The sequence below is a fragment of the Coffea arabica genome, chromosome 10e (genome assembly GCF_036785885.1).
Source record: "Coffea arabica cultivar ET-39 chromosome 10e, Coffea Arabica ET-39 HiFi, whole genome shotgun sequence".
NCBI classification, from domain to species: Eukaryota; Viridiplantae; Streptophyta; class Magnoliopsida; order Gentianales; family Rubiaceae; genus Coffea; species Coffea arabica.
This window is the reverse complement of record NC_092328.1, coordinates 38,059,513-38,084,649: the sequence shown is the minus strand read 5'-3', so window position 1 is coordinate 38,084,649 and position 25,137 is coordinate 38,059,513. Positions and strand designations below refer to the sequence as shown.

Genomic DNA, 25,137 nt, shown 5'->3' with positions numbered 1-25,137 from the left:
TTTTGTGAAGTTCGTGAGTTTGGGGCCCGATCTCAAGACCTAGATGGACTATTCGAGCCGGTCAGGGCTTGGTCGAAGTCAGTCCAACCTAGTTTGAGGTCACCAAGTTTGTGAATCCGGTTCACCGAGTATGTGAACCAAGTTTGTGAACCAAGCTCAATTTCGTTCACTCGAGCAAGTTTGTGAGGTGAGTGGCCAGTGAGGGTGGTAAGGTGTACGGTGGGAGTACAAGTGCAGTTCTACGGACTATTATTTGTGGTCGACGGAGTGTCGACAGGAGATCACACGTGGCATACGATTTGGCTTTGGAGCCAACCTGTATCCTTCATTTGTGTTGTTATTTTGTACTTTTGTTTTGACATTTTGTGGCATAATTGTTCGTATTCATGTGCAATTTACGTTTTTACCCCTGTTTACTTACTAAGCATATAGCTTACCCCTTTTCCTTTGTTTTCCTTAGTAGGGGCCGACGCGGGGAACTCTTTGGCACATACACTAGTATAGTTAAGTGTGCATGTCTTAGTTGGACATTAAGTTGTTTCTTCTTGTTTTGGTGGCCTGTATACAACCCTTTTATCAGGTCTACTTTATATACTTGGTGATTAGCATATGGTGATGTAGTAATCTGAATATCTATTTTGGAGGATGTAATTAGAACTCTTTTGGAATTGTATATATTGTATATAGAACTCTTTTGGTTTACCTAACTTTTATTGCTTTAAGTTTTGAGTCCTGGCGCGAGCCACGCAGGCGGCCCGCCGATACCCTTGGGTTCGCCCTTGGGAGAAGTGGGATCGTCACAATAAACATCCAATAGTGGTTAAACATATTTAATTATAAAAGGTGATTCATATTCGACATATATCTCCAACCTTCTTTGAGGGCCTATTTTAGTTCATTGAAGCGATGCAATAGGAGTATAAATCACACAATTAAAATTCTTAAATAAGAAATAATGGATTCATAAATAAATTCTAATTGCAAAGAAAAATAAGTATGATAACTTGTCAGTCTAATTGTCACAAATGTTGATGCATGTAATATGGTAGGTCCCAAATAGATAAGGAAAGTTTGGATCTCATCATTAATATTCTAACAATTAATTATAACCATTTCATTAACAATTCCGTTAGACCATTTTATGTATGAATATAACTTATAGGATGTTCAATATTTCATTGGACATGCAATAATCATCGATGGCATTTGATAAATATTCACCAGCATTACGTAGATGAATTTTCTTAATTGGATAATTCAGAAATTATGCTTATAACTTAATTATCTGAGCAACGAATCTCATGAATTCCAAGTTACTAGTAGATAGCAAGTATACACGTGACTATCTTGTTGATGTATCAATTAATATTATTAAATATCTAAATAGTCACATGGTGGATTTATAGACCCACATATATCACCATGAGTTCATTCTAAAAATGCAGGGGATTTAGTTCTCACCTTAGCTAGTGATGGTCTAATAATTAATTTCTTTTAGACGCAAGCAACACATAACATTTTATTAGAGTTTAACTCCTTTTGATTTTTTTAATAAATGGCCATATGAGTTTTCAATTATTCATCTTATCATTATAGAACCAAGATGTCAAAAATGGTTATGTCAAATCATAAAATCATTGAAATTAGTTGACTTTTGATCTACTAGGTGATGACTTTCAGTTGGATTTATTTTTGTATAATATAAACTAAATGAAAGAGGAGACAACTTTTTTTAATACATATTTCTTCCTATAAATGGTATTTATAATTAATAAGTATTCACCATTTGTTTCATTCATTGTCTCAGCATGATATCCATTTTGGCGAATATGTTTAAAACTCAACAAATTTTTTTCGAGATATTTATCATAAATTTAGTTTCTTCAGGAAGAAATATAGTGGCTCCTCCAGAATCTTCACTCAATTCAGTACTCTTACTTATTATATTAACATTTGTTTCTCCCATTTTCAATATAGGTAAAGCATTCTTTATTTTTAAATATAGTCTGTATAGCAGTAGTAGCAATGAGACAAATATCACCATCACCATTATTTAGCCCAAGTATTTGACATCCATTTCTTCTTTAAGAAGAAGTAACAAAGAAAATTATGAATAAAATAAACATTCATAAGGTCCATAAATTACACAACTTATACATAAAATTATATAAAATATGTAAAAATAACTAAAGCATCTTTTGGATTGCTATTATTTATGTTTATTTGGAATAGGAGACAAAAAAAGGTGTTTGGATAGTTGTGATACAAAACTTATTATTCGACAGATTCCTTTACTTTTGGAATTTGTTGTGGCATGGTCAGACCCGCACATGTCCTAGCATGGTCATTCATATAAAATGTAAGGCGGCACGTGGAAGAGTTGATGGATGATCGAGATTAAATAACCGTTACATAACTCAGAATAGGAGACTCATGAATGTTTAATAAAAAACACACACCCAACCGCCACAAGCCCACATTTACTCATCTTTCTTCCACATTCGACAGCAAGCCCTCTTTTTCTTTAAATTTATTGTTTGTTTGAAATAGATCGTGCTTGCTATAGCACGGAGATTACTGAGTTCTAAGTAGGGTATAGATTGATGGTCTTTTTTTACATATTAGAGCACAAATCTCACCTAGAATCATCACAACTGTTTGGATTGAAAACTTTTGGTCATCGATATAGGTACGACCAGTACACTGATAGTTTTGCATCAATCAAACTACTTGTGATTGCATGACCCATCTAGATTGAGCTCTCATTCTCATTGAAGAAGAAATTTGGGGCAGTTTTGTTTACTAGGCATACAAAATCAATGGCCTTTGTTTGCTATCCAAAATTAAAGATGGGTCTGGACTTCGTGATTCCCAGGCCAATTAATTTTTCAACGACATTCATATCATCCGAAGCATAAGAAGTGATATGTTCAAAATTGGAATAATTGCACACTCCTCTATTTAAGAGTGTCAAAACACCATGCATAATCCAAAACAGATTTGCATCCATTAGGAAGAATTTAAGCCTGTAGGATGTGGTACACAATCATGCATGAATCCCCATTCTCTCGTATATTTTGTATTTTCATACTCTATAGTTATATTTTGCACATTTTGTTTGTTACTATAAGTTTGGTCTAATTTTTCCCGTTTCAATCATACCAAATGTGATTTGGTTGTAATTCATGCATGGTGGACCTATCAGTTAGCGGTGTCTACCTACTACTTGCATGCTTTAGTGGACCAATAAAGGATGTTCTTGCACTTGGTTAAGGCAGCTTCCTAGTGCTTTCTAGAATGTGAATACTATGGTGAAATATGCTTTTACTAGCATGCTACCTCTAGTTACTGTAGAGATAGGAAACTTAAAGAATACGAATATTTGAAGATGGAGCTTGTCACTTATGGTAGTACAATGATTTTGATTAATTTTCCCCTTTTAGTTGACATTTACATTCAATCACAATCAAAAAATCTGACTGGCAGTGTTCTCTTTTGGAGCCAGAGATAAGTGCGTATTTTGTATGTTTTAAGTGTGTTTTATTAATTAGTTTCAGTGTGTTTTAATTAGTTGTATAGCTAATGAACTAAGTTTTAGTGAAAATATGCATTTTGTAGTTTAAATGTCATAAATTGCATTTCTATGGATTTTAATGGTGAAAATTTTATGTTTTTGTAGGTTCAATGATTCAATCATCAAATGGCATGAATTGAGAAGATAATTGGATGATTTGAAGTGATTTAAAAAAGACATGAAGTGCAAAATACTCAAAGGATGAAATGCAAGTTTTCCAGCTTTGACACCTCGTGGTATTTCCACTATATTTTGAGCTACAAGTATTGGATTGAGGTGATTCTTATACCATTTTGAAACTAAGAGATATATCTACATTTGGTATGGAGGCATAAAAGTCCAATTTAGTCGCTTTCATTGTCAAAATGTCAAAAAATAGAAGTGCAATTTTGTTGTCGAAAGGTGAAATAGAGTTTTGACTAGTAGAGGGTATTTTGGTCTTTTCTTGGTCCATAGAACTCCAAATTGGATGATTCTTGAGGCATTGGAAAGCTAATTCAAAGAAATAGACTTTTGATGTTTTGCACAAGAGCTATTTCAGCCTCTATAATCAAGAAAATATCAGTGGAAATTAGTCCAAAAATAGAGTAAAGATGAAATCTGCACAGAATGAGCAAACCTGCAAAAAGAACAAAACGGGGGTACAAAACGCAACTTAGGGCTTGTTTTCTTGCCCACATTTTAGTGGATTTCAACTGCAACTTGTGCTTTGTTCACACAACCTTTTTGACCAACTTTTCTGCAAAGATTCCTGCTGGAAGTGAGCAGATCAGCATGGAAACTTTGAGAAGCAACCTTTGAGAGTTTCAAGAGTCAAAAATGCCAACTAGAAACAACTCATCTTGAACTTGAATCTCTCTATAAATAGCAGCCTTGGAGGACATTTTCACAATTTTGGAAGGCTTGAGAAACTCCACAAAAATGTAGTCTTTACTAGAATTTCCTTAGTTCATTAGTTAGGGTAGATTAGTATAGTTGTAGAGTTTATCCTTCTTGTATTTGTAGTTAGATTTGGATGAAGATTTGAAGAGCAAAGATGGAGAGGTTGAAGCTCGTGTGACAAGGGTGACCTCTCTCCTATCACTTTCTTTTTGGTATTTAAGTTCATATTTAACTATAATACAAGTTTGGATTTTGTTCTTCATGTTTAGTTAAAGTTTATGCCTAGAGTTATGGATAAACTTTCTATATCTTGTTGTGATATTTACTTAGTTATTTAATGATATTATTCTGAGTAAGTTATTTATCACTTTTGTTTTTCTAATCATGATTAACCGACCATTAATTGTGATAATCTTAAGGTGTTAAGTTTGTAACGAAAATTGAAATTTAACACTAGTTCAAAGAAGTGATAAACCTAGGGAGTACACTCATAAGAGTAGAGGTGCACCTTTGCGGTTTTAGTGATTTGTTTCATATAATTTCATAGAAGAAAGAAACTTGTAGCTAATTTCATAACCGTGAGAGTAGGTATGGTTTAGTTACAAGTATAGTTGATATACTACGAGAGTAGATTTCACACACATTAAGAAATTATGCCATAACTAGCCAAGATAATAACATACAAGTAACCAGTAATTTCATTTGGAAGAGTAGTAAGGAATTTCATACCTCTAGGAGCTTTATATTGTTATTTTTATTACTTTTATCTCATGTCTGTTGTGTAGATTTAATCTCTTGCATTTGTGGTAGTCTAAATAATAAAGGAGTTTGAAATCATTGGTAATTGACAATCTTTTCTGTGCGTTCGACCCTAAATACCTTATACTCAATCACGACTCGTATACTTGCAAAAAATCACGTGTGGGGTATTTAGGATGTTATAAATGTAAAACTTGACTGTGAAATGAGCTTAATTGTTATATGTATACCCCGCACTCGTCAGCCAGCTTCCAAAACTTGTGTGAAAGTGTCCTTTAAAGGCATATCGATGTTCATCTAGTGATGCCACCAATGAAAAGAAGGCATTCCGATTGTCAATATAAGGCCTACTTCCATTTTCATATCCTATAACTTACTTCCTTGCATGAGCACGTCACAATCTTCTTTTTGTTGGTCTTTAGCTTTCCCAACAGTTGCACATTGGACTGCATCATTGAGTTATCTATTGAGTCAAACTACCTAGAAGAGTGCATCAGTAACTTCCAAGCAAAGGTAGAGATTATTGATTCACATATTCTAATGAATATGTTTTCGTTTAGCTGCCTTGGTGTAATTAGCCTGACATGGTTGTGATGTAGGAAATGGCTAATAAGTTTGAATGGACTCCTGAGATGGACAAGCACTTCATTGATGCGTATATCATCTTCAAGGTGTCTAAAAAATAGGACAAACTTAGAACACTAAAATGAAATTATGGTTAGATAGTTGACCATTTACATGACAACCATAGACATCAAGTGACTGCAACTCAATGCCAATCAAGGCTCTACCAACTAAAAAAAAATGGCAATTATTTTGCTAGTTTCGTGGGTTGTCTAACAAGGCTAGGACTGGTATTGGAAGAGGACACCCAACATTTCACTACTAGTGCTGAGCAATAGCTGGCCTTGGAAGTGGTGAGTGTTGACCTTTTTCCTACTAGACTAGAAGACAAAAACTTGCATCCCCTTTCTCTAGTGCTTATCAATTCTTCTCTGCAGCACAATATTAGGTCCAAAGGTAGTTTATTGTGATTGGAGTTCAGGTCCATTAATGGAACCTTCTTTTGTTTTATGAAGTGTATTTTGCATGTCAAAAAACTCCATGCTGCATTATCAAATGATGGATTTACAAACTGCAGTTGAAGTCTACTAAATAGCCCAGGTACAATGATATATTAGCAATTTCACCCATAGTAAACCTTGTTATTGTTGTTAATTATGCACTATTGTTGCAGTTTTCTTGTTTGTTTTCTTTTTAAGTAGCAAAATCTGCACCCCAAGTTATTTTCTTTTTTGTAGCCTATATATAGATTTGTCTTTCTTGATAAAAACATGTTGATATTTTCCTTTCACTAATTTAGCAATTATGTAAGTTGAAACGCCATAAAAAGGGTCTTGATTTCGAGATGATCAGTCATAAAGGCTTTAGTTTTGTAATGTATAATGTAACTGTATCTTTTGTGATGCTTTGGTGGAGGATCATGCAAAATAGGAATTGATTAAAAACTTGCTTCTTATTATGATGGGTTCCAAGGTCAGGTCTTGCAACCTTAATAACCAGATAGAAACATTAGGAAATGTGACCCTTCCTAAACTATGAAATGGGGAAAATTTTAGGCAATTGCTAGCCAAGTACTTGTTTGTGGTGGGAACTGGAGGAAATGATTACACAGTTAATCATAGTACATTGTGATTAAAGCAAATGCTGTGAGGACCCGAAAATTTTCTTATTTTTATCTTATTTAAATATTTATTCACCCGTTTTCTCCGAATAATTTATTTCAACCATTTTAAATCCATTTACATGGAACAATGTCTCAATTATATTTTTAAAACGTCCCGTTAGCAAATTTAATTTTTCGGAGGCTCGTTTAGTAAAGAATAACAAATACACATTTTTCGAGGTAACATTCGATCCAAGAGTGCAATAATCTTGGAGAATTAAGAATGATCATTAGTAGACTAAGAAAAGTTAATTGAGGGATTAGAGGTGAGTGAGTTCCAATTAAACTTTTACCGCGCGCGTGTTGATAGTTTCTCGAAAGTCACACCGTGCGACTAAGTGGAGATTTGAGAAATTTATATTAAACTAGTAAGAGTGAATAATTACAGTGTTGAAGGAATTACATTGGAGAATTAGTGTATGAGTGTATCAAACCCGAGAGAAAACGGCGGTACGAAACCCGCGCGCGATAACTATTCAAAGTTGACTTTTGCTAAACTTAACCCTTAGTTTTCCCTCCAATCTTCCCTCACAAGCTAAACACTCAAACCCTCATCTTTCTCCTCTCCATTCAGCTGACCAGCCAAGAAAGAAAAGAAAGAAAACCTCCATTTCCTTTAGCTTCCATTTCACTTGAAAATCTTCACCCAACTCACAAAACCTTTGGAGATTAGTTCTAGCTTGGAGAAAGATATCATCTTGTGGAACTTCTTGGAGGATTTGTGGTGAAAAAATCTGATTTTTCATCTAGGGTTTAAAGAGGTAACCTTCAACTCCTTTAATCTTTCCAATTTCTTCAAGAATGAAGGTTAGTTTGCATGGGTTTACAACCCTAACCAAGAAACTAGGTTAGAGGACTTGAGGAAACCATTTATTTTTTTTTAATCTCTAGGCTAGCGGTCTTGAGGTGGATTATAGGTAGCTGACTTGAGGATTTGTTGCTTGGTTAATGTTGTTTGTGTGATGAATGAGAGGATTACGGTTAGAAAATGGAGAGAAAGTTGGAAAATTTTGGAGAGAGAGCTGGCCGAAAATTCTGTCCATGTTGCTCTATTTTAATTCAAAATTTTGATGCTTCTTTGGCTGTGAAAATGATGGTTATATGTTGTATATTGTGTGGAAAATGTGCCTTGCAAAAATTGTTTCATTTGGTTGCATAAAACTTGAGCTTTGGCAAGGTTCAAATCTGGAAATCGTATAGCAGGGGTACTCAGACAGTGCTCCTTTATCCGAACATAACTTTTTGTACAAAAGTTGAAATTGAGTGCCATTAGTGGCATTCAAAACTAGACATTCATAGCTTTCAAACAGTATAAAAATCTCTTGCTGGTTCGTGTTGAGTGAACCTCAGTGAGTCAGCAAAATCAGCTGTTCTGTTTTGGCTGTTCATACGAATGAAACTAGAAGCTGCATTTTGTGGCTTGATTTTGTCCCACGTGTGAAAAGATTTTCAGAATGATGTCTTCTGATGAATTGTGGAAATTGGAACCTAGTTTCTAACGCCACTAACCATTCTCAATTTGATTTTGTATAGAGTTAGATATGGCTTGATTTCGAAGACGTGACAAAGCTGGAAACTGGAAACTTTTTCCTTTCTTGCTGGCCGAATGGTCAAACCTTCTTTGGGAGATTATATTTCAAACATTTTAGTGTCATTTAACCATCAATTGCTTATTAAATGTTTCTGCAACCTTGGTTTCAAAAATGGAGCGAATTGGGGCTGATTTCATTGGACAAAACCTTTGGAAAGAAAGAAGGAGTGGGTTGGCAGATCTGCTTTGAAAATTTCACAAACTTTGGTCGTCTTGTTAACCACCTTCCCACGTGATTTTTTGCCTATAATTTGATAGTGAGGTAGTCCTCATATGTAAGTTTAAGTGTACCAAATTTGGTGTAATTTCAATACCATTTCGATATCCAAATGATACCCCAAAGATTGCTTTTCAAATCTGGAAATTCACTGTTCAAGTAGTGAAAATCAATTGACTTTAGGCTGTTATATCTTGTTGCTCAAAACTCTGAATTTAGTTCTATTTGTTGTGTTTGAAACCTTGTTTGGAACTCTTATTGTCTTATGAATTTCAAGGACTGATTCGTTTTCTATGAATTTTTCCGAATTTCCAAACATCGCCGAAAAACCAAGACTGGTTCTGTCTTGCTTTCTTGAATCAGCAACTTTGAACTGAAAATTGAATGCTTTCTGTTTGGAATATTGGAAAAGTGTCTTCTGGGAAATTTTAGTACTTTGGATCTAGTTTCTAATGGTATAAATATTTCCATTTTTGGACATACCGAACTCAAGATCTGATTTTACCAAGTTTATCGCGCAAAGCTGAAAATTCATGATTTCTTGGAAAATGAGTTTTTGAGAACTTTTCATTGTCTTTCGATATTGATAGATCGTTTTAAACTCGATTTCATGGAGGATACTAGTTTTTCCTTGTGACTTTGAATCCTCACTTTTGAATCTCGATTTTCGAGAGAATAAAGATCTTTTAAGACATTGTCTTAAGTTTTAAACGAATGAACTTTCGTCCTTAATTGATAGTGGTTTGCAAGTAATTGTGAGTGATAGTTAATTGTTATTTCTTCAGGCGCTCAAGAGGATCTTGAAGAGAATCTCGGAGCCGACCACTAAAGATCTTATTTGCATTTACTCATTTATTTTGCATTGGTGAGTGTCAACTGCATGAATAGTTGCCAATTATGTGAATTGCTTCTTATTGATTAAGTGATTTACAATTGTCAAGTCGAGTGTGTACTTTATTGCACTCGTTCTCTTTTAATTAATTATATAATTGAATTGCTCATACTTGAATTTATAATTGTGATTGAATATACCGATTGGAGTGAATCTCATCGGCTTATAATTTGCTAAGTGAAATAAGTGAAGTGCTACAATAGTGAATTATGCTATGATTGTATATGTCGATTTGAGTGAATCTCATCGATTCATAATAGTAATTTGGGGGATGCCCAAACTCATCGGCCGACCTTGCGACTCGAGTCGGCATGGGCTTGGTCGTGAAGCTTCGTGGGTCATGAGAATATCATAAGCTTGATCTATTGAGATATCTTGCTTGGCATACTCGAGTAGTATCGCCTTTTATAGCTGAAGAGCGGGTTCGGGACAGGGGGTGTAACGGTGAATGGGGTTGAAGAGTAAGTGAAGTTCTACGGACTAAATACTTACCCGGTTGACGGAGTGTCATCACGTGAAGGTATTGGATCGAGTCTCGGTAAAGCAAGTGGAATCTAGCTCCTGAGAGTTCCTGTATCCTTATTGAATGTGTGTTATTATTATTTATGAATGACTTGAACTTTCTTGTTTTAATTCTTGTACAAATGCCATGGTTATGTGAATTATGTGTTGCATGTTTTCTTGGCCTCACTGAGCATCAGGTCACCTGTGACAGCCCCATCTCCCCCTAAGGCGTACCAAAGGGTTCGGCGGACCGCCTGCCTAACTCTCGCCGGGACTCAGTCGTCCACGTCAATCCTCAATCGAAACCAGAATAACCCCACAAGACTAAACATAACAACGATCCAAAACTTAAAGCAAAACTTATATACATTGCTATCTCAAAAGGGAGTACAAACATCGAATATACAAAGGTTCTCAATTCACCATACATCCAGCCCGTGCCGAGCACTAGGGCGAGAACCATTACAAAACCAAAAAAACCAGTCTAGGCTAGACTCTACCGAGCTCTCGTCCTTGTTCGCCATCCCCTGTTAAGGAAAACAAAACTAAAGGAATGAGCTAAAAGCTCAGTGAGGTTCCGAACACATAGGCAACAAGAAGTTCAATGCATTCATTACATATAACCAATAATTCAAGATACAAATACAAAATAAAGCGATAAACACATTCATTAAAAGGATACGGGCTCACAGGGAGCCATATATTCGTCCGTTCGTTCGTTCTCCTGTCTTTCCCCTTATTCCTCCGGTCAATTAAATAAAATACATTTTTGATAAATAAAACCCTCGTTCGTTCTTTCGTTTCGTTCACCCTCTCCTGGAAATTGGTCAGGCTCCACCAGACTACAAGGTAATACTCGAGTATACCAAATTCACCCAGGGTCACCATATCACCCGACCTAGTCCGCTTCTGGCTCGAGTCGATCGGTAACGAAGGGCAGGGCCCAATTCAGCCAAAAGGCTTACATCATGCGCAACTAATGTAGCAATCATTAAATCATTGAAAATCTCACGTTTCATTTAGGTCGAGCGCGGTAAAGTACACGCTCGCCTAGAAAACTCGTTTTGGAAATCTTTGAAAGCACTTAACACATTATCAAACAAGAACACAAGTCATGAAGTCAAGAAAAATATAGCAAACAAGGAACACTCACCTATTTACGTAAAACAACGTGCAAATATCCTTCCGGATATTACCTCAGTCATCGAGAATACCTAAGAGTAAATGAGAAAGAATATTACAGTCTATCTAACACAAACAATTAGGTGAAATCGAAGAAACCCAACAAATGATGAATAAAACGTATAGAAATGACTTTAAAGTGAAACGAGGGCATTTGGACCGTTGGACGGAAATAGCTAGGGTTTCATAAACTAAACGCAAAACCAAACAAAAAGGGGTATAAAATTTCCAACGGAAAACACTTGAACCAAAGACATGTCGGAATCCAACTATATAGACTAAGAAATATTGTTTTCGGGATCGTTTATATGGTTCAAAATCATCTCATATTCAAGTAGATATTATAGACTAAATGTCTTAATGAAATTCATGTAAAAGGGAGGACAAAATACCTAAGAAAACCCTAAACCACTCCTTTTTATTTGGTAAGCGTAAGTAAACATTTGGAGTTTCCAATTGAAGAACGATCATGTTTTAAGATGGAAAATGGTCATAGTATTTGCCAAACGAAAATATACAAATTCAAATAGAAACTTAGCCCTCGAGCGAAAATTTGGGCAGCACGCCCTTTGTATTTACCTATTTTCCAGCTATTTATGGCTTCATTGTTTTCCTCAATCAATCCCAAAGTCCCAAACAATATCATCTCATTTCAATAGCCATTCCATAGGCTCAAAGTCATATAAGTACAAAAATCAAGCTAACAACATGTGCGGAAATGAAGTTTAACAAAAGACAGATTTGATGGGTTTTGCGTAATGTACACATCCGAAGCTACGCTTATCGGATTGGGATGTAATTTATACCGTTTCGAAGCTAAGACAGAGGGCTACAATTTGGATGAAGATCACTTAGTCCAAATTCCAATGTAACCTAGTCAAATTCCCAATTCCCAGAACCAAGTTCCAACTAATCGGCTAATTAACCGTACTACCTTTAAATGGCCATATCGCAGGTTACCAAAGTCCGTTTAAGGCATTCTTGGAGGCGTTGAAAAGATAAGACAAAGACCTACAACTATCATGAAGACCACTCAGTCCAGTTCTCACCCTAACTAGGTCAAATTTACCAAAACAACTCCAGATTTTCCAGTTCGAAATTCACTGCAGAAATCAACTAGCAGTCCTGCTTTATTCACTCATATCTCAGCAAACACAACTCCAATTCAGGTAATTCCAAAACCATTTGAAAGCTAAGATACAAGGCTATAATTCTTAAGAAGATATCATCAACCAATTCGGTAATATTCCTGGTCAAACTAACCACTTACAGAGGTTGATTTTCATTTTCGGACAGAAAGAGAGCAGCAGGGGTATTTTGGTCTTTTCATGGGCTACGTTGCTCCGATTGAGCTGAAATTTTGTATGAATTTATAAAATATCATTCTATACAACTTTTATGTTTTGTGCCAAGCCTAATTTGGCCTCTAGCATAGGGTACTGAATCCGGACAGAACTGAAGCATACAATTCCAGAAATCTGGAATTTTGGAATTTCAAGGGCAATCTCTTCATTTTCTTCATTCAATCACTACCACAACCTCTTATGCAAGCCTATATACATCATATACCACTCCTACAACAAGTATAAGAAGGAAATCAGTCAAACCCTAACTTACATACATCACCCCAAAATCATCACAACAACTTGTATAGCTACTAATCTAACCAAAACATGAGTTATATAACAACTTAAACAAAAATAAAAGAACCAAAGCCATGGGTCAGACCTTATACCTCAAAAAAAGGGCTTGCAAGAGTAATACTTCACCTCCTCTTGAAATTTTTGGTTCCCTTAGCTTCCCAAGTTCACAACTCACAAGTTAATCGGTTTAGAATCTTGTTTCTTTCACTCAAATGGTGCAAATCAAGATGAAAGAAGGTTGTTTCTCTCTTGCTCTCTCTCTCTCCCTTGCTTGGCCAAAAGACAGAAAGAATGAAGGAAAATAAGCTGAAATGAAGGATAAAAGAACAAGAAAAAAAAATTAAACAAAGAGCCATAGGGTGGTGACACTTGTCACCACCAAAGCCATGCAAATTTCTCTTTCTTTCCCTTGCATTTTTTACCACAAATTTTTGGCCATATGGATGAGTATGAGGGGGGGATATTTTGCAAAAATATCGGGGTTATGTGGTGGTAAGGAAGTGGTGGTCAAGTGGTGGGTTCAATCGGTAGTGATCGATACCCGTTGGTTTGACGCGATTTCTCTTAAATCGCGTATACTAGGATTTTTAGCTTATAATCACTAACTTATTATTATCACTTCTAATCATATAGTATTCCCTCATCCAAAAGTCACTTTTACCTATCAAATTTGATCCTCACTCCGTACCGAATAATCATACTACGCGAAAACGTGAAACCCTAATTCGCTCTTAACTTGGAAACGAAAAGTGAAACCCTACTTCCTAGATTCATTTGCACCTATTGAGGAATGATTGGATATTAGGGCCATAATAAATGAATAATTTCCAAATAAAAGGCATTTTTAAGAAACACATGAGGAATTTTACAATTCCAGTGATTAAAATTAGGGTTTCAATTAAAATATGAGGGATTTAAGAAAACCGGTTAGTCACAAGTAAATTAGGGATTTTGATTAAAATTTTAGGGTTTCTAGTCTTTTAAAACAAAATAAGGTTTTAAATCAAACCCAAAGAAATACACTTTAGTATTTTCTTTACAAACAACCTCCTAATTTTTGGGGTATCACATCACCCCATTAACTTTGTTTTCCTTAACAGGGCTTGGAATGGAAAGAATTTTTGGAGAAGCCGGTTTGATTACTTTTGATTAGTATTTTGGGTGGTATTTGATTAGCTGACTTCTAGTGATTGTACTTTTGGGGAAAGTGATGTACTTTTGAGAACTTGTGTTGTAAGATTTGAATATTTATTTAAGGAAACGACTTTTCTTCGTTTCGACTTTTATTATTTGGTTGTTATCCTTAAGTTTGAATTGAATTGTATCGAGTCCTGGTGAGAGTTGGGCATGCGTTTCGCGGATACCCTTGGGTTCGCCCTTGGGAGAAGTGGGGACGCCACAAATGCTGGATAAATAAAAACTTAAGCAAGACACGTAAGGGTCCCAGTAATAGGGCAAAACCTCATTTGAGTAAAAGATGAAGACGTAAGATTACAACTATGATGATTTCATGATTACTTGCCAACAAAATGCAATCCCTTCTTCTTTGTCTTCAAATTTATGTATGGCTAACGAAAAAAAATACTTTATGTTCATTTAAACAACCCATATAAATATGTGTGTACATCGAAAAGGAATTTATATCCATCTTTTTTTTATTTAGTTGTCACTTTAAAATTCTTCTTGATTAGTTTCTTGATTTTGAGCAAAGGGGATGAGGGCACCGCTGAAATATACATATATATTTGTTATGTTAATGCGACAGGTAACAAGTTTTTGGCCTTACAAGATATGTTATCAATCCTGGGTTATCTTAAGAAATGTCATTGAAATTCTTCATTACACACTTGAAATTCTGCCTATGTATTGGCCTGGGGGGATGCAATACTACTGTCTTAAAACCTGCCTAAGACTTAATTTAATTTGCTCTTTAGTTTCAAGCATTGTTTGATTGCCTTTTAATATAAACAACTTCTCATGATGCTTGATTCGTTCTTGCTTTTATCCTTTTTACTTGACTTGTGGGTAGACCAACAAGAACTTTGCTAAATTCAATATGCCCCTTTACTGTGGCCTGTACGAGTGGTTTACCACTATCATGCTAACTGAGAGAACCACAGGAATTCGAGCACAGTCAACTAGCCAGCCAGTTGCTCTCAAATAGTACCCTATTGACCAGGCTACCTCTAGGAGGAGTCAAAAAAGCAATGGCAAAGCCTTATCTTCATCCCAGTGTCTCTCTAGCAACTATCCTTGGGAAGGAGAGGATGTGTACTGTGCCCCACAAATCCCAGGAGCGGTAATTAATAGCCAACTAGCAAGCGGTTTGATGAACTTCGACGAGTGAGAGAGTTCCAAAGGTACCAAATCGACTAGATCCTCTATGGATAGGATCGATGATGCATTAAGCAAGATTAGCAACCTCTCTGAGATGGTTCTCATCAACTAATAATGCCAGATGGACAAAGAAGAAATGTACAAAGTTGAGCATTGTCAAAATATTGTCCAGGCCATGGAAATCCCAACGATTGGAAGCTAGAAATAAATTTCTATCATGCAAAAGATTTTAACATAGGCCAATGCATTCTCTTCCTTTGGTACGATGAAGCTAAATGGTATGCATATGTCTCAAGGCATATGAGGAAAAATTGCGAGACCTAAATACTAGTGAGCATCAAGCATCATGTGGCCCTTAGACTATTGGGGGTTCAGTTGTCAGGATTTGATGTTACTATTGGCTGGTGTTCTTCTTTTTTTCCTACTGACTATACTTATACTTTATGGGAAATGGGAGGAGCATTTTCCTACTTCTGCTCCTGCCTCACCCAACTATTAATTATTAGCTATTCATTTAAGTATAATGACTTGTTGATGTAATTGTTTAACCACCCCAATTTTAGGGTGGAGGAAGACTGACATGTGAGTTTGCTACTTAGCCCAAGGTGAACGCTATAAGATTGAAATTTGTTTAGTTGGTATGATTGTTGCATAATATATGTCGCAGTTGGCACTAGATTTTTTGTTCCTTTTTCCCATTTGGTTGAAGACTTTTGGTTTTCTTTTTTTTAAAAAAATTTTTGTGTCAGGTGTCCCCTTGATTAGAATAGGTCCTCATACACCTCAATTCTTAGTTTTTTTTTTCCAACAAACGACAACAGATTTCATTAATATTAACACTTGATAATACAAGTATTAGTTACAAAAAGGGGATACTACCCTCATTTCTTTCATCCCTAACTCAATCAGCCATATTGGGAAGTCATTTTCCCATTCAAATGCTATGCACCAGTTTAACTACAAAATGAGCTAGTACATGACTGATTTCATTTGCTGCTCTAGAAATAAACACAAAAGAGCACCTGTCAAAGCCTGTTCTAAGATCCTGTACATCCTCTAGAATAGTTGCAATGCTATACTCATAGTCACTGCATCTGTTAATTTGCTCAACCACTGATTTGCAGTCTGAATGTACAATAATTTTCTTCCATCCAGCTTGCTTGGCCATCAGTAGAGCATTTCGTACTGCGAGTGCCGCTTCAGTGCTCGCTGTTCCTTTCCTCTGGTGTACAATTCCTTTGGCTCTCATTATCTTTCCTTTCCAATTTCTTGCAATGATCCCTTGTCCAGTCCTGATCCTTTTTGCAGAGATGGTTGCATCCGTATACAAACATACCACATCTTCCCTTAATTGCTCGTTTTTTTCTTGTTGTCCACTCATATTCTGGGTTGTGCTGCTCTCCTGGTCTGATTCCCTTGCTTGCTCAAATTCCAACCACACCTCTTGTGCTTTTTATACAGTTCTGTGGGGTTCTTGATTAGCACTATCAAAAATTCTCTTGTTTCTGGCTTTCCAGATGTGCCAGAATATGTTAATGGTGAGATTAACTCTATCTTGACCTTGTTCCATCGAGAGTGATTGCATAGCTTTCTCCCATCATAGCCATAAGTTATGTTGTTCCTCCTTTAGTCCATCCCACCTTACTAGAGCCATACGCCATACCTCTGCTGCATTTTCACAAAAAAAGAGCAAGTGTTCGATTGTTTCCACCTCTTCCCCATAGCAACTACACCTTCCCTCTCCTTTCCCCAGCCTTTTGTACATAATATCGTTTGTAGGTAGGCAGTTTTGTAAGCATTTCTACATAAAATGTTTCAACTTTGCCTTTACATTCAGGTGCCACAATTTCTTCCACATACTATGCTTTCTTATTTCCCAGCTAGACTCTGCATCTTGTCCTTTCTTCCTACATTGTTTTCCTTCTACCTGTCTAGCTATTGCATACCCCGTCTTTGCTGTGTATGTTCCAGACTTGGAGAAACACCATATCAACTTGTCCTGTCTCCTCCCAATACTCGTGGGGATGGCTTTTTTCAGCTCAGCATCCTTGTCACAAAACCACTTCTGGAGGAGATTCGTGTTCCATTTCCCCTCTTCTATCAGCTCACTCACATATTCTAGCTGGCAGTCCTCAGGTTTTGATATGCTTACCTGGCCTTGGTCTGAACCAGAAATCCACTTATCTCTCCATATACTTACTGATTTTCCATCACCAATTCTTTTGCATAGTCCCGTCAGTAGCAATGTTTTTGCACTGTAAATACTCTTCCAACTCCATGAAGCTGTGTTTGAGGGACTTTGTTCCATCCAGTTTGGGTCCTTCATGTATTTTGCCTTCATTACCTTGCTTACTAGCAAATTTGGAGATGTTAGGAATCTCCGAATTTGTTTAGCCAGCAAGGCAGTGTTGAATGCCTCTAAGCCTCTAAAACCTATTCCCCCTTTCGCCTTGACTTCTGATAATTTCTTCCAACTTGTCCAGTGTACACATGTCCCTTCCTCTCCTTTTCCCCACCAAAACCTTGCTATTCTTGCTGAGATTTCTCTGCACAAACCTCTGGGGAGTCTAAAGCATGCCATAACATACGTTGGCATGGCCATAATAACAGATTTGATGAGAACTTCTTTTCCTCCTTGACTTAACAACTTTTGTTTCCAACCTTGCAATTTGTTATTGATCTTACTCTTCACAAAACCAAACACCTGTGTTTTCGATCTTCCAATTGCATTGGTAGCCCCAGGTAAGTACAATTCCTTGCCTCTTTCATATTGTCAAGGCCCTCACTGACCTCTTCTTTCATTTGTTCAATGGTGTTCTTACTATATAAAATAGCTGATTTGTCAAAATTCACCACTTGGCCTGAGGCTTTTCCATAGCTTTCTAGTATGCTTTTCACTTTCCTTACCTCCTGTTTGCTCGCCTTACAACACAGCAATGAGTCATCTGCAAAAAATAAATTTGAAATGGAAGGACTGTCCCTACAAATTTTGATTCCTGTTAGCTCCCTCTCAATTGCAGCTTTGTGGAGCAGACAAGACAGTCCTTCTGCACAGATAATGAACAAGTAAGGTGATAATGGATCCCCTTGCCTAATCCCACTACTTGGTTGTATATGTCCTACTTTTTGTCCATTTAAGTTGAAGGAGTAAGAAACTGTGGACAAACAGATCATGATCCATTTAACAAAAATTGGACAGAACCCCATTTTTATCATAAGTCTACCCACAAATTTTCATTCAACTCTATCGTAAGCTTTGGACATATCCAACTTAACAGCCATGAAACCTACACTTCCCTTTCTCCTATTTTTCAAAAAATGAAGTATTTCATGAGCAACTATGACATTATCAAGAATCTGTCTGCCAGGTATGAATGCAGATTGAGAGTTGCTAATAAGTGATGTAGCACCTTTTTCAATATATTTGCAATGATTTTGGAAATAATCTTATACAGGACAGTGCACAAACTTATAGGTCTGTAGTTCACCACTGATATAGGAGACTGAGTTTTTGGGATTAACGAAATGATAGTTTCATTGACCACTTTAAGGAGGTAACCAGTATGGAAAAAGCTGTTAATGGCAGACACTAAATCCTCCTTAATAATAAACCAGTAGTACTGAAAATATAGGGGAGACATACCATCCGTCCCTAGTGCTTTATTAGGATGCATGGAGAACAAAGCTTGTCTGATCTCCTTCTCATCCACTGGTCTAATCAGCTGCTCATTCATCTGGCTAGAAATAGTGCTTAGTATCTCTGTTAGTATGTCCTCAAAGTTGTCCGGATGCGTAGTAGAGAAAAGGTCCTTGTAATAATCACTAAGTTCCTCTTCCATCTCTTTTTCATCCTTGCACCAGGTTCCATCATTTCTCTGTAAAGTACTTATTGTGTTCCTTCTCCTTTTTGCCATCACAGATGCATGGAAGTAAGCTGTATTGCTGTCACCTTCTTTTAATCATTTACTCCTTGTCTTTTGACTCCAATACAGTTCTTCCTCCTTGTATGCCTTGCTCAGTTGGGATTTTAGCTCTACAATTCAACCACTCTTCCCTACCTCATTCCTAGCTTTCTCTAATTTCAGCTTCTCTTTTAGCTCATGTACTCTTACCTTGGAATTTCCTTCCACTGTTTTCCTCCATTCCAAGATAGCAATTCTACACTCTTTTAATTTCCTGGTTATTTTGAACATTTTGGAACCAGAGATATCTTTACTCCAGGCCCCTTTGATCACATTCTTTGTTTCTGGATCCTTTGTCCATCTTTGGTCAAAGTAGAACCTCCTTCTTCTCTTGGTGTTGTCAGGGTTCGTGTCTATCAACAGCATGAGATGATCCGAAGCTTCGGTTTCTACGTGTGTACACCTTGCCTTTTCATACTTATTCATCCACTCAGTACTACATAGACACCTATCCAATCTCTCCTTAACTTCACCATCCCCCTTCCAACTATTCCTCCATGTCCATGGTACCCCTTGATATCCTAAATCCATCAGATCATTTTCTCTTATAAACCTGTTAAATTCCCTAAAGCTTCCTTCAGCTCTCTCTTGGCCTCCCCACTTTTCCTCATTTGTCCGCAGGTCATTGAAGTCACCCACTATTACCCAAGCCTCTCCCCAGTCCTTTTTCCTTTCCTCTATATATTTCCATTGTTCCTTTCTAGTGTTACCATCAGTGCTTGCGTATACACACACTAGCCACCAGTGCCTTGTAGTTTCTTTGTCTACAATACATGCGCTGATGTACCAGTCAGTGCTACACACTTGCTCTATCAATACCTCATTGTTCCAGAAAAACGCAAGTCCCTCTACTCTTCCTATGGCATTAACGAAATGGCCGTTGTCAAACCTGATCCTCCTTTGTACCTTTCTCATAAACTTTTCCTGATTCTTTGTTTCGTATAAAAAAACCACATTAGGAGAGTGGAAGTTTAATACTTCCTTCAGCTGGGGAATTGTCAAGAGGCCTCCTGCACCTCGACAATTCCACACCACTGCCTTCATTTACCCCTTGGAGGCATATGGGGGTTAGCCTCTAGTTCCCCAGTTGTTTTGGCACTTAGAAGATCCAGTTTCATGAATTTTACTTTTGGCAACACTTCATCATCCTCCTCCATAGGTTGTACTCCTTGTAGCAGCTCCTCACCTTTCCGTTTTCCCCCCAGTTCCCTTCTCCCCTCCGTGTTAGTGGTTGTTGTGAGAGATGTCCTACTTGGCCTTCCCCTTCTCTTGAAATGACTTTTTGCTTCTTTTTTCTTTATTGCATCGACCATATTTTCATGCTGTCTCATGTCGATTGCCTCTAAACCTTCACCTGCTTCAGACACTATCCTCTTTTGCTCATTTCCTTCCCCATTGCTTTCCACCACCATAATTTCATTTCCCATATGCTGTTCAAGCCTACTTCCATTATGCCTTTCCTCGTGCATCCTTTCCTCCTCTCTTGCTTTTTCTGTTGCCCTCAAGGGAAAAAATTATCCCCTCATCCTTCTGGTCCTTTAATATTTCAGCCCACCTATCCTCATTTTCCTTCCTCATCTTGCGTTCATGATCTCTCTTTTCCTTTCCCTCCAGTATCACCTCATTGCTTCTAATAGCTATTATGCTATCTTTTTCTTAGTTACCTCGACTGGTTCCTGGATATTTCTGTCCTTATTTCCTATTGTCCTTCCTTCTATCCCCTTCCCTGGTTCCTCTTGTCCTTTTAGAGGTGAGACCATTATATTTCCAGCTCTCATCCGTCTAGGCTTGTCAACGGTCCGGGTCTAGATCCGGATTCGACCCGTATCCGTCAATTTTTTATAGGTCCGGGTAGGGATATAATTTCGTTACCCAGACCCGAATCCGAATCCGTTTTGTAAAACAAAAAATGGGTCGAATATGGAATGCATCATTCCAGTCTGTATTTGACTCGTATCCGGATATAAAATAGATATATATACCAATAATATATCCCAAATTTATATCCCAAATTTACTTCTATACCCCAAAGGCCCGAACAACTAAATATTATCCACGGACATGCAGAGCCTTTGGCATATACAACACCTGTTGCAAAAGCATGAATTTGAATCTTACAAAAAGTATTTATCAATGCTAAACATTATATCTAGAAGATGTTAATTAACACATGCAATATAGCCCAGCTAAGACTTTAACCAAGTGACAACATTGAAATAATACTTGTTGGACAAAATTAAATTGACCTTTCTTAATAAAAAAGTAGTACTTTTTCTAATTTTGTTGTAAAACAGGTTTCAGCTATTTTTTCGGGTAGACCCGGACTCGGATCCAGATTTGGGTAGATCCGTCGGATCCGGGTCCGAAACATAGAGTAGAAGACCCGTCGGGTAAACGGGCCGGATACGGAACCGGTATAGTAGTAACGGGTCCGAGTCCGGAATAATTAATTCTTGCCCGGATTCGACCCGTTGACAGGTCTATCCATGTCCCATACTGATCAACTTGCTGCATTGTTCCCTTCCTCCCCTCCACATTGCATGTTTTGTCACTATACCCAATTATTCCACAACTATAGCAAAAGTCAGGACAACGTTCATACCTGAATTCTACCCACACTGCTTGCCCATTGCCTTTTATTTTTGTTTCTCTGATCAGTGGTTGTGTGACATCAACCTCTGCCATTATCTTCACGTGTCTTCCTTCCTTCCCTCCATTGGTAGGGATGATCACCTCCTTAACCGATTTGAAGATCGAACCTAGTTTAAAGCCCACCACTCTGCTCATCCAATGAACCGGTAGATTCCAAAGTTGCACCCATAGGAATGCATGTTGGAAGAAAGTTTTGCTCCTCTCACATCCCAATTCCCATTCCCTAACCACTAGCACCTGGTTATCCTGTGAGAACCCGTGGATTTTTTTATTTTCTAGACTTTATTTTATTTAATTGCATGCCTTTTCTATATTTTCTTTATTAGAAAAATTTTCTAGATAATTTTTATGAGTAAATATAGTTCTAAAATTATTTTTCTAGTATTCGTTAGTTTTTGAGAAATTAAGAGCGTATACCGGTTGTGGGACCCACTAATGCGGTAAGTTTGATAAAATGCGGCCAATTAGGTTAAGTTATATAGACAGAGACTATATTACATGGTATTATGAGCCAATTAGAGGATGCATAGAGGGATTAACCTTGGAAGACAAAAGGATAAGTTCAAACACAAAGGGGTGACAAGTGTCACCTTGTGACTTGAGGATGGTTTGACCAACTTTCTTACTTTACCATTTAACCGAAAAATTGACTAAAAACATCTTCATTTTTTCCTCCCCTTGGCCGAACTTCTTGAGCAAAGAAAGAGAAAAAATCTTCAACTTCCTTCTTCTTAATCTTGCCCAATCTCACAACTTAACCGTTTATACTCCAAAACTCTCCACAAAATCCCTTTGCTAAGTGGTATTGAAGTAGTTGGTGGAGTGATTTGGCAAGAGGAAGTGCTAAGTTGCTATCTTTCTTAAGTTGTAAGTTGAGTTGTGAAGAAATCCTCTCTTTGTTCTTAATAGTGGTAAATTAGTGGCATTGGTGGCTAAATAAGATGATTTATGGTGTGTTTATGGTTGGAAGTGAAGCTTTGATGAATTTTATATTTATTCTTGATTTTTCTATTTTTATATGTTTTATATTGTGTGGCCATGGATGATGGCTTGGGATAGTCTAGAATGAAGCTATAATGCATAAATTGTAGCTAAATGCGGAAAATTTCCGTGTTGTGCGGAAAATTCCAGATTAGGGTTTCAATTTCCCCTATTCTGTCTGGTACTATTACCCCTATTTAGAGGCCGAATTGGCCTTAGTATAAAACATGAAAGTTGTAGAGAATGATGTTTTATAGTTTCTTACAAAATTTCAGCCCAATCGGAGTAACATAACCTATGAAAAGACCAAAATACCCCTGCTGCCCTGTTTCTGTCCGAAACTGATAATCAGCTTCGGTAATTGGTTAGTTTGACTGGGAATACTACTGATTTGGTTGTCAATGTCTTCTTAAGAATTATAACCTTGTATCTTAGCTTTCAAATGGCTTTGGAATTACCTGAATCGGAGTTGTGTGTGCTGAGATATGATTGAATGAATCAGGACTGCTAGTTGAATTTCACAGTGAGCTTCGAACTGGAAAATCTGGGGTTGTTTTGGTAACTTTGACCTAGTTAAGATGAGAAATGGACTAAGTAGTCTTCATCAAAGTTATAGCCCTCTGTCTTAGTTTCGAAACGGTATAACTTGTACTTCAATCCAATAAGCGTAGTTTCGGTTATGTCCGATACGCTAAGTAGCGGTGAATCTGCCTTTTTGGTTCCTTAGCTTAAAGCTTATTTCCGGTCATTTTCCTAGCTAAATCTTGTACTTGGATGACTTTGAGCCTATTGAACGGATGTTGTGATGAATTTATATTGTGTATAACTTTGAGATTGATTGAGGAAAATAATGAAGCCATAAGTGGCTGAAAAATAGGTAAATACAAAGGGCGTGCTGCCCAAATTTACACTCGAGGATTAGGTAACGATTTGAGAGCAAATACCATATGAACCATTTAGGATATTTGCGTCCTCTTTTATCGAGGTATATAAGGTCGAATCTGGCCAAAACTTGTACACTTGGAAAAAATGAAATTTACAACTAATAGAAATACGTTTTCTTCATTTCTTCGACTCAAATGGATATTTCAAAGTTTTACGAGCGAGCATGAGTTTTCCAAATATTTTACTCATGTCCTTTGGTTTAAATGTACTCTTTTCACTTCCAAAATCATATGTCCAAAATACTAGTAGTATTTGAATTGTCTTCGATTCACCTAACTTTTGCTGGAGGAACTGTAATATTTTCTCTTGATTAACCTTAGGGTTCATCGGCGATTGAAAGTGTTACCCGGAAAGATATTCTGGACGTTATTTCGCCTTAATAGGTGAGTGTACCACTCCCCTGAATTGTTGTTTGATTGGTTCATCTATACTTGAAATGTGTGACATGGATAACTATGAACTCTATTATTCTGAGTGAGACGAGGGTGTACTTTATCACATTCGTTCTCTTGCCTGAACTGAATGAACTGGAATCTATTACCTGTACTTGTTATGAACTTAAACTTGTTACTTGTGCTTGTTATGAGATCGTTTGGAAGTGTGTCCAACGATTTTCCTGTTAACTTGAGCTCAACCTCATGGGGAGTTAATTAAATCGAGCCAGCAAGGGCTTGGTCAAGGTAATTGACAATCCATGGGTGCCTGTTCCTGGGGAATCTTTGGGTATTAAGACTCTTGATTCCAGTATACTCGAGTATTACCATTCCTGTTCCTGTTTGGCGTTCGGACCCGATAAGGGGTATGTTTGGTGAACGGGATTTTGGCGTTAAAGTGGTGTTCTATGGGACTGGTTCCTTCATTTGAACGTTGACGGAGGGTCAACGAGGCTGGATCAAGTATTGCAACGGGGATTTGGCTCCTGAGAGCCACCTGTATCCTTTACATTGTGGTGTTCTTTCATCTCTTGTATTTGATGTGAATATGTGCCTTAAAAGTGATTTTTCATGAGTTCTACTGTTCCTACCGTTTATACTTTTGGTACCTCATTGAGCTTTTAGCTCACCCCGTACCGTTATCCTTGTTTTCCTTACAAGGAACCATCTTTTGGACCAATGATCATTTTGAAGAATGAATTGAGCTTGTATAAACACCTTTTTGTATAGCTCCGTGGAAGTTGGAAACCCTAAATGTATCTTAATACAATATTTCCTTTTGGTTTGCAAACTTACTACTATGTATATTTTGAAGTGTTTCCTCATGTTTATGTGACATATATTTGGGCATGTACAT

General features: G+C 37.1%; 1 protein-coding gene across 1 annotated transcript; it reads right to left on the bottom strand.

Moving 5' to 3' along the window:
• Nucleotides 1–19,347: 19,347 nt before the first annotated feature.
• LOC140015220 (uncharacterized) lies at nucleotides 19,348–20,313 on the bottom strand. Its single transcript, XM_072067133.1, has one exon. It carries the CDS (start codon nucleotides 20,311–20,313, stop codon nucleotides 19,348–19,350), a length of 966 nt encoding a protein of 321 aa, XP_071923234.1.
• Between the last annotated feature and the right edge of the window lie 4,824 nt (nucleotides 20,314–25,137).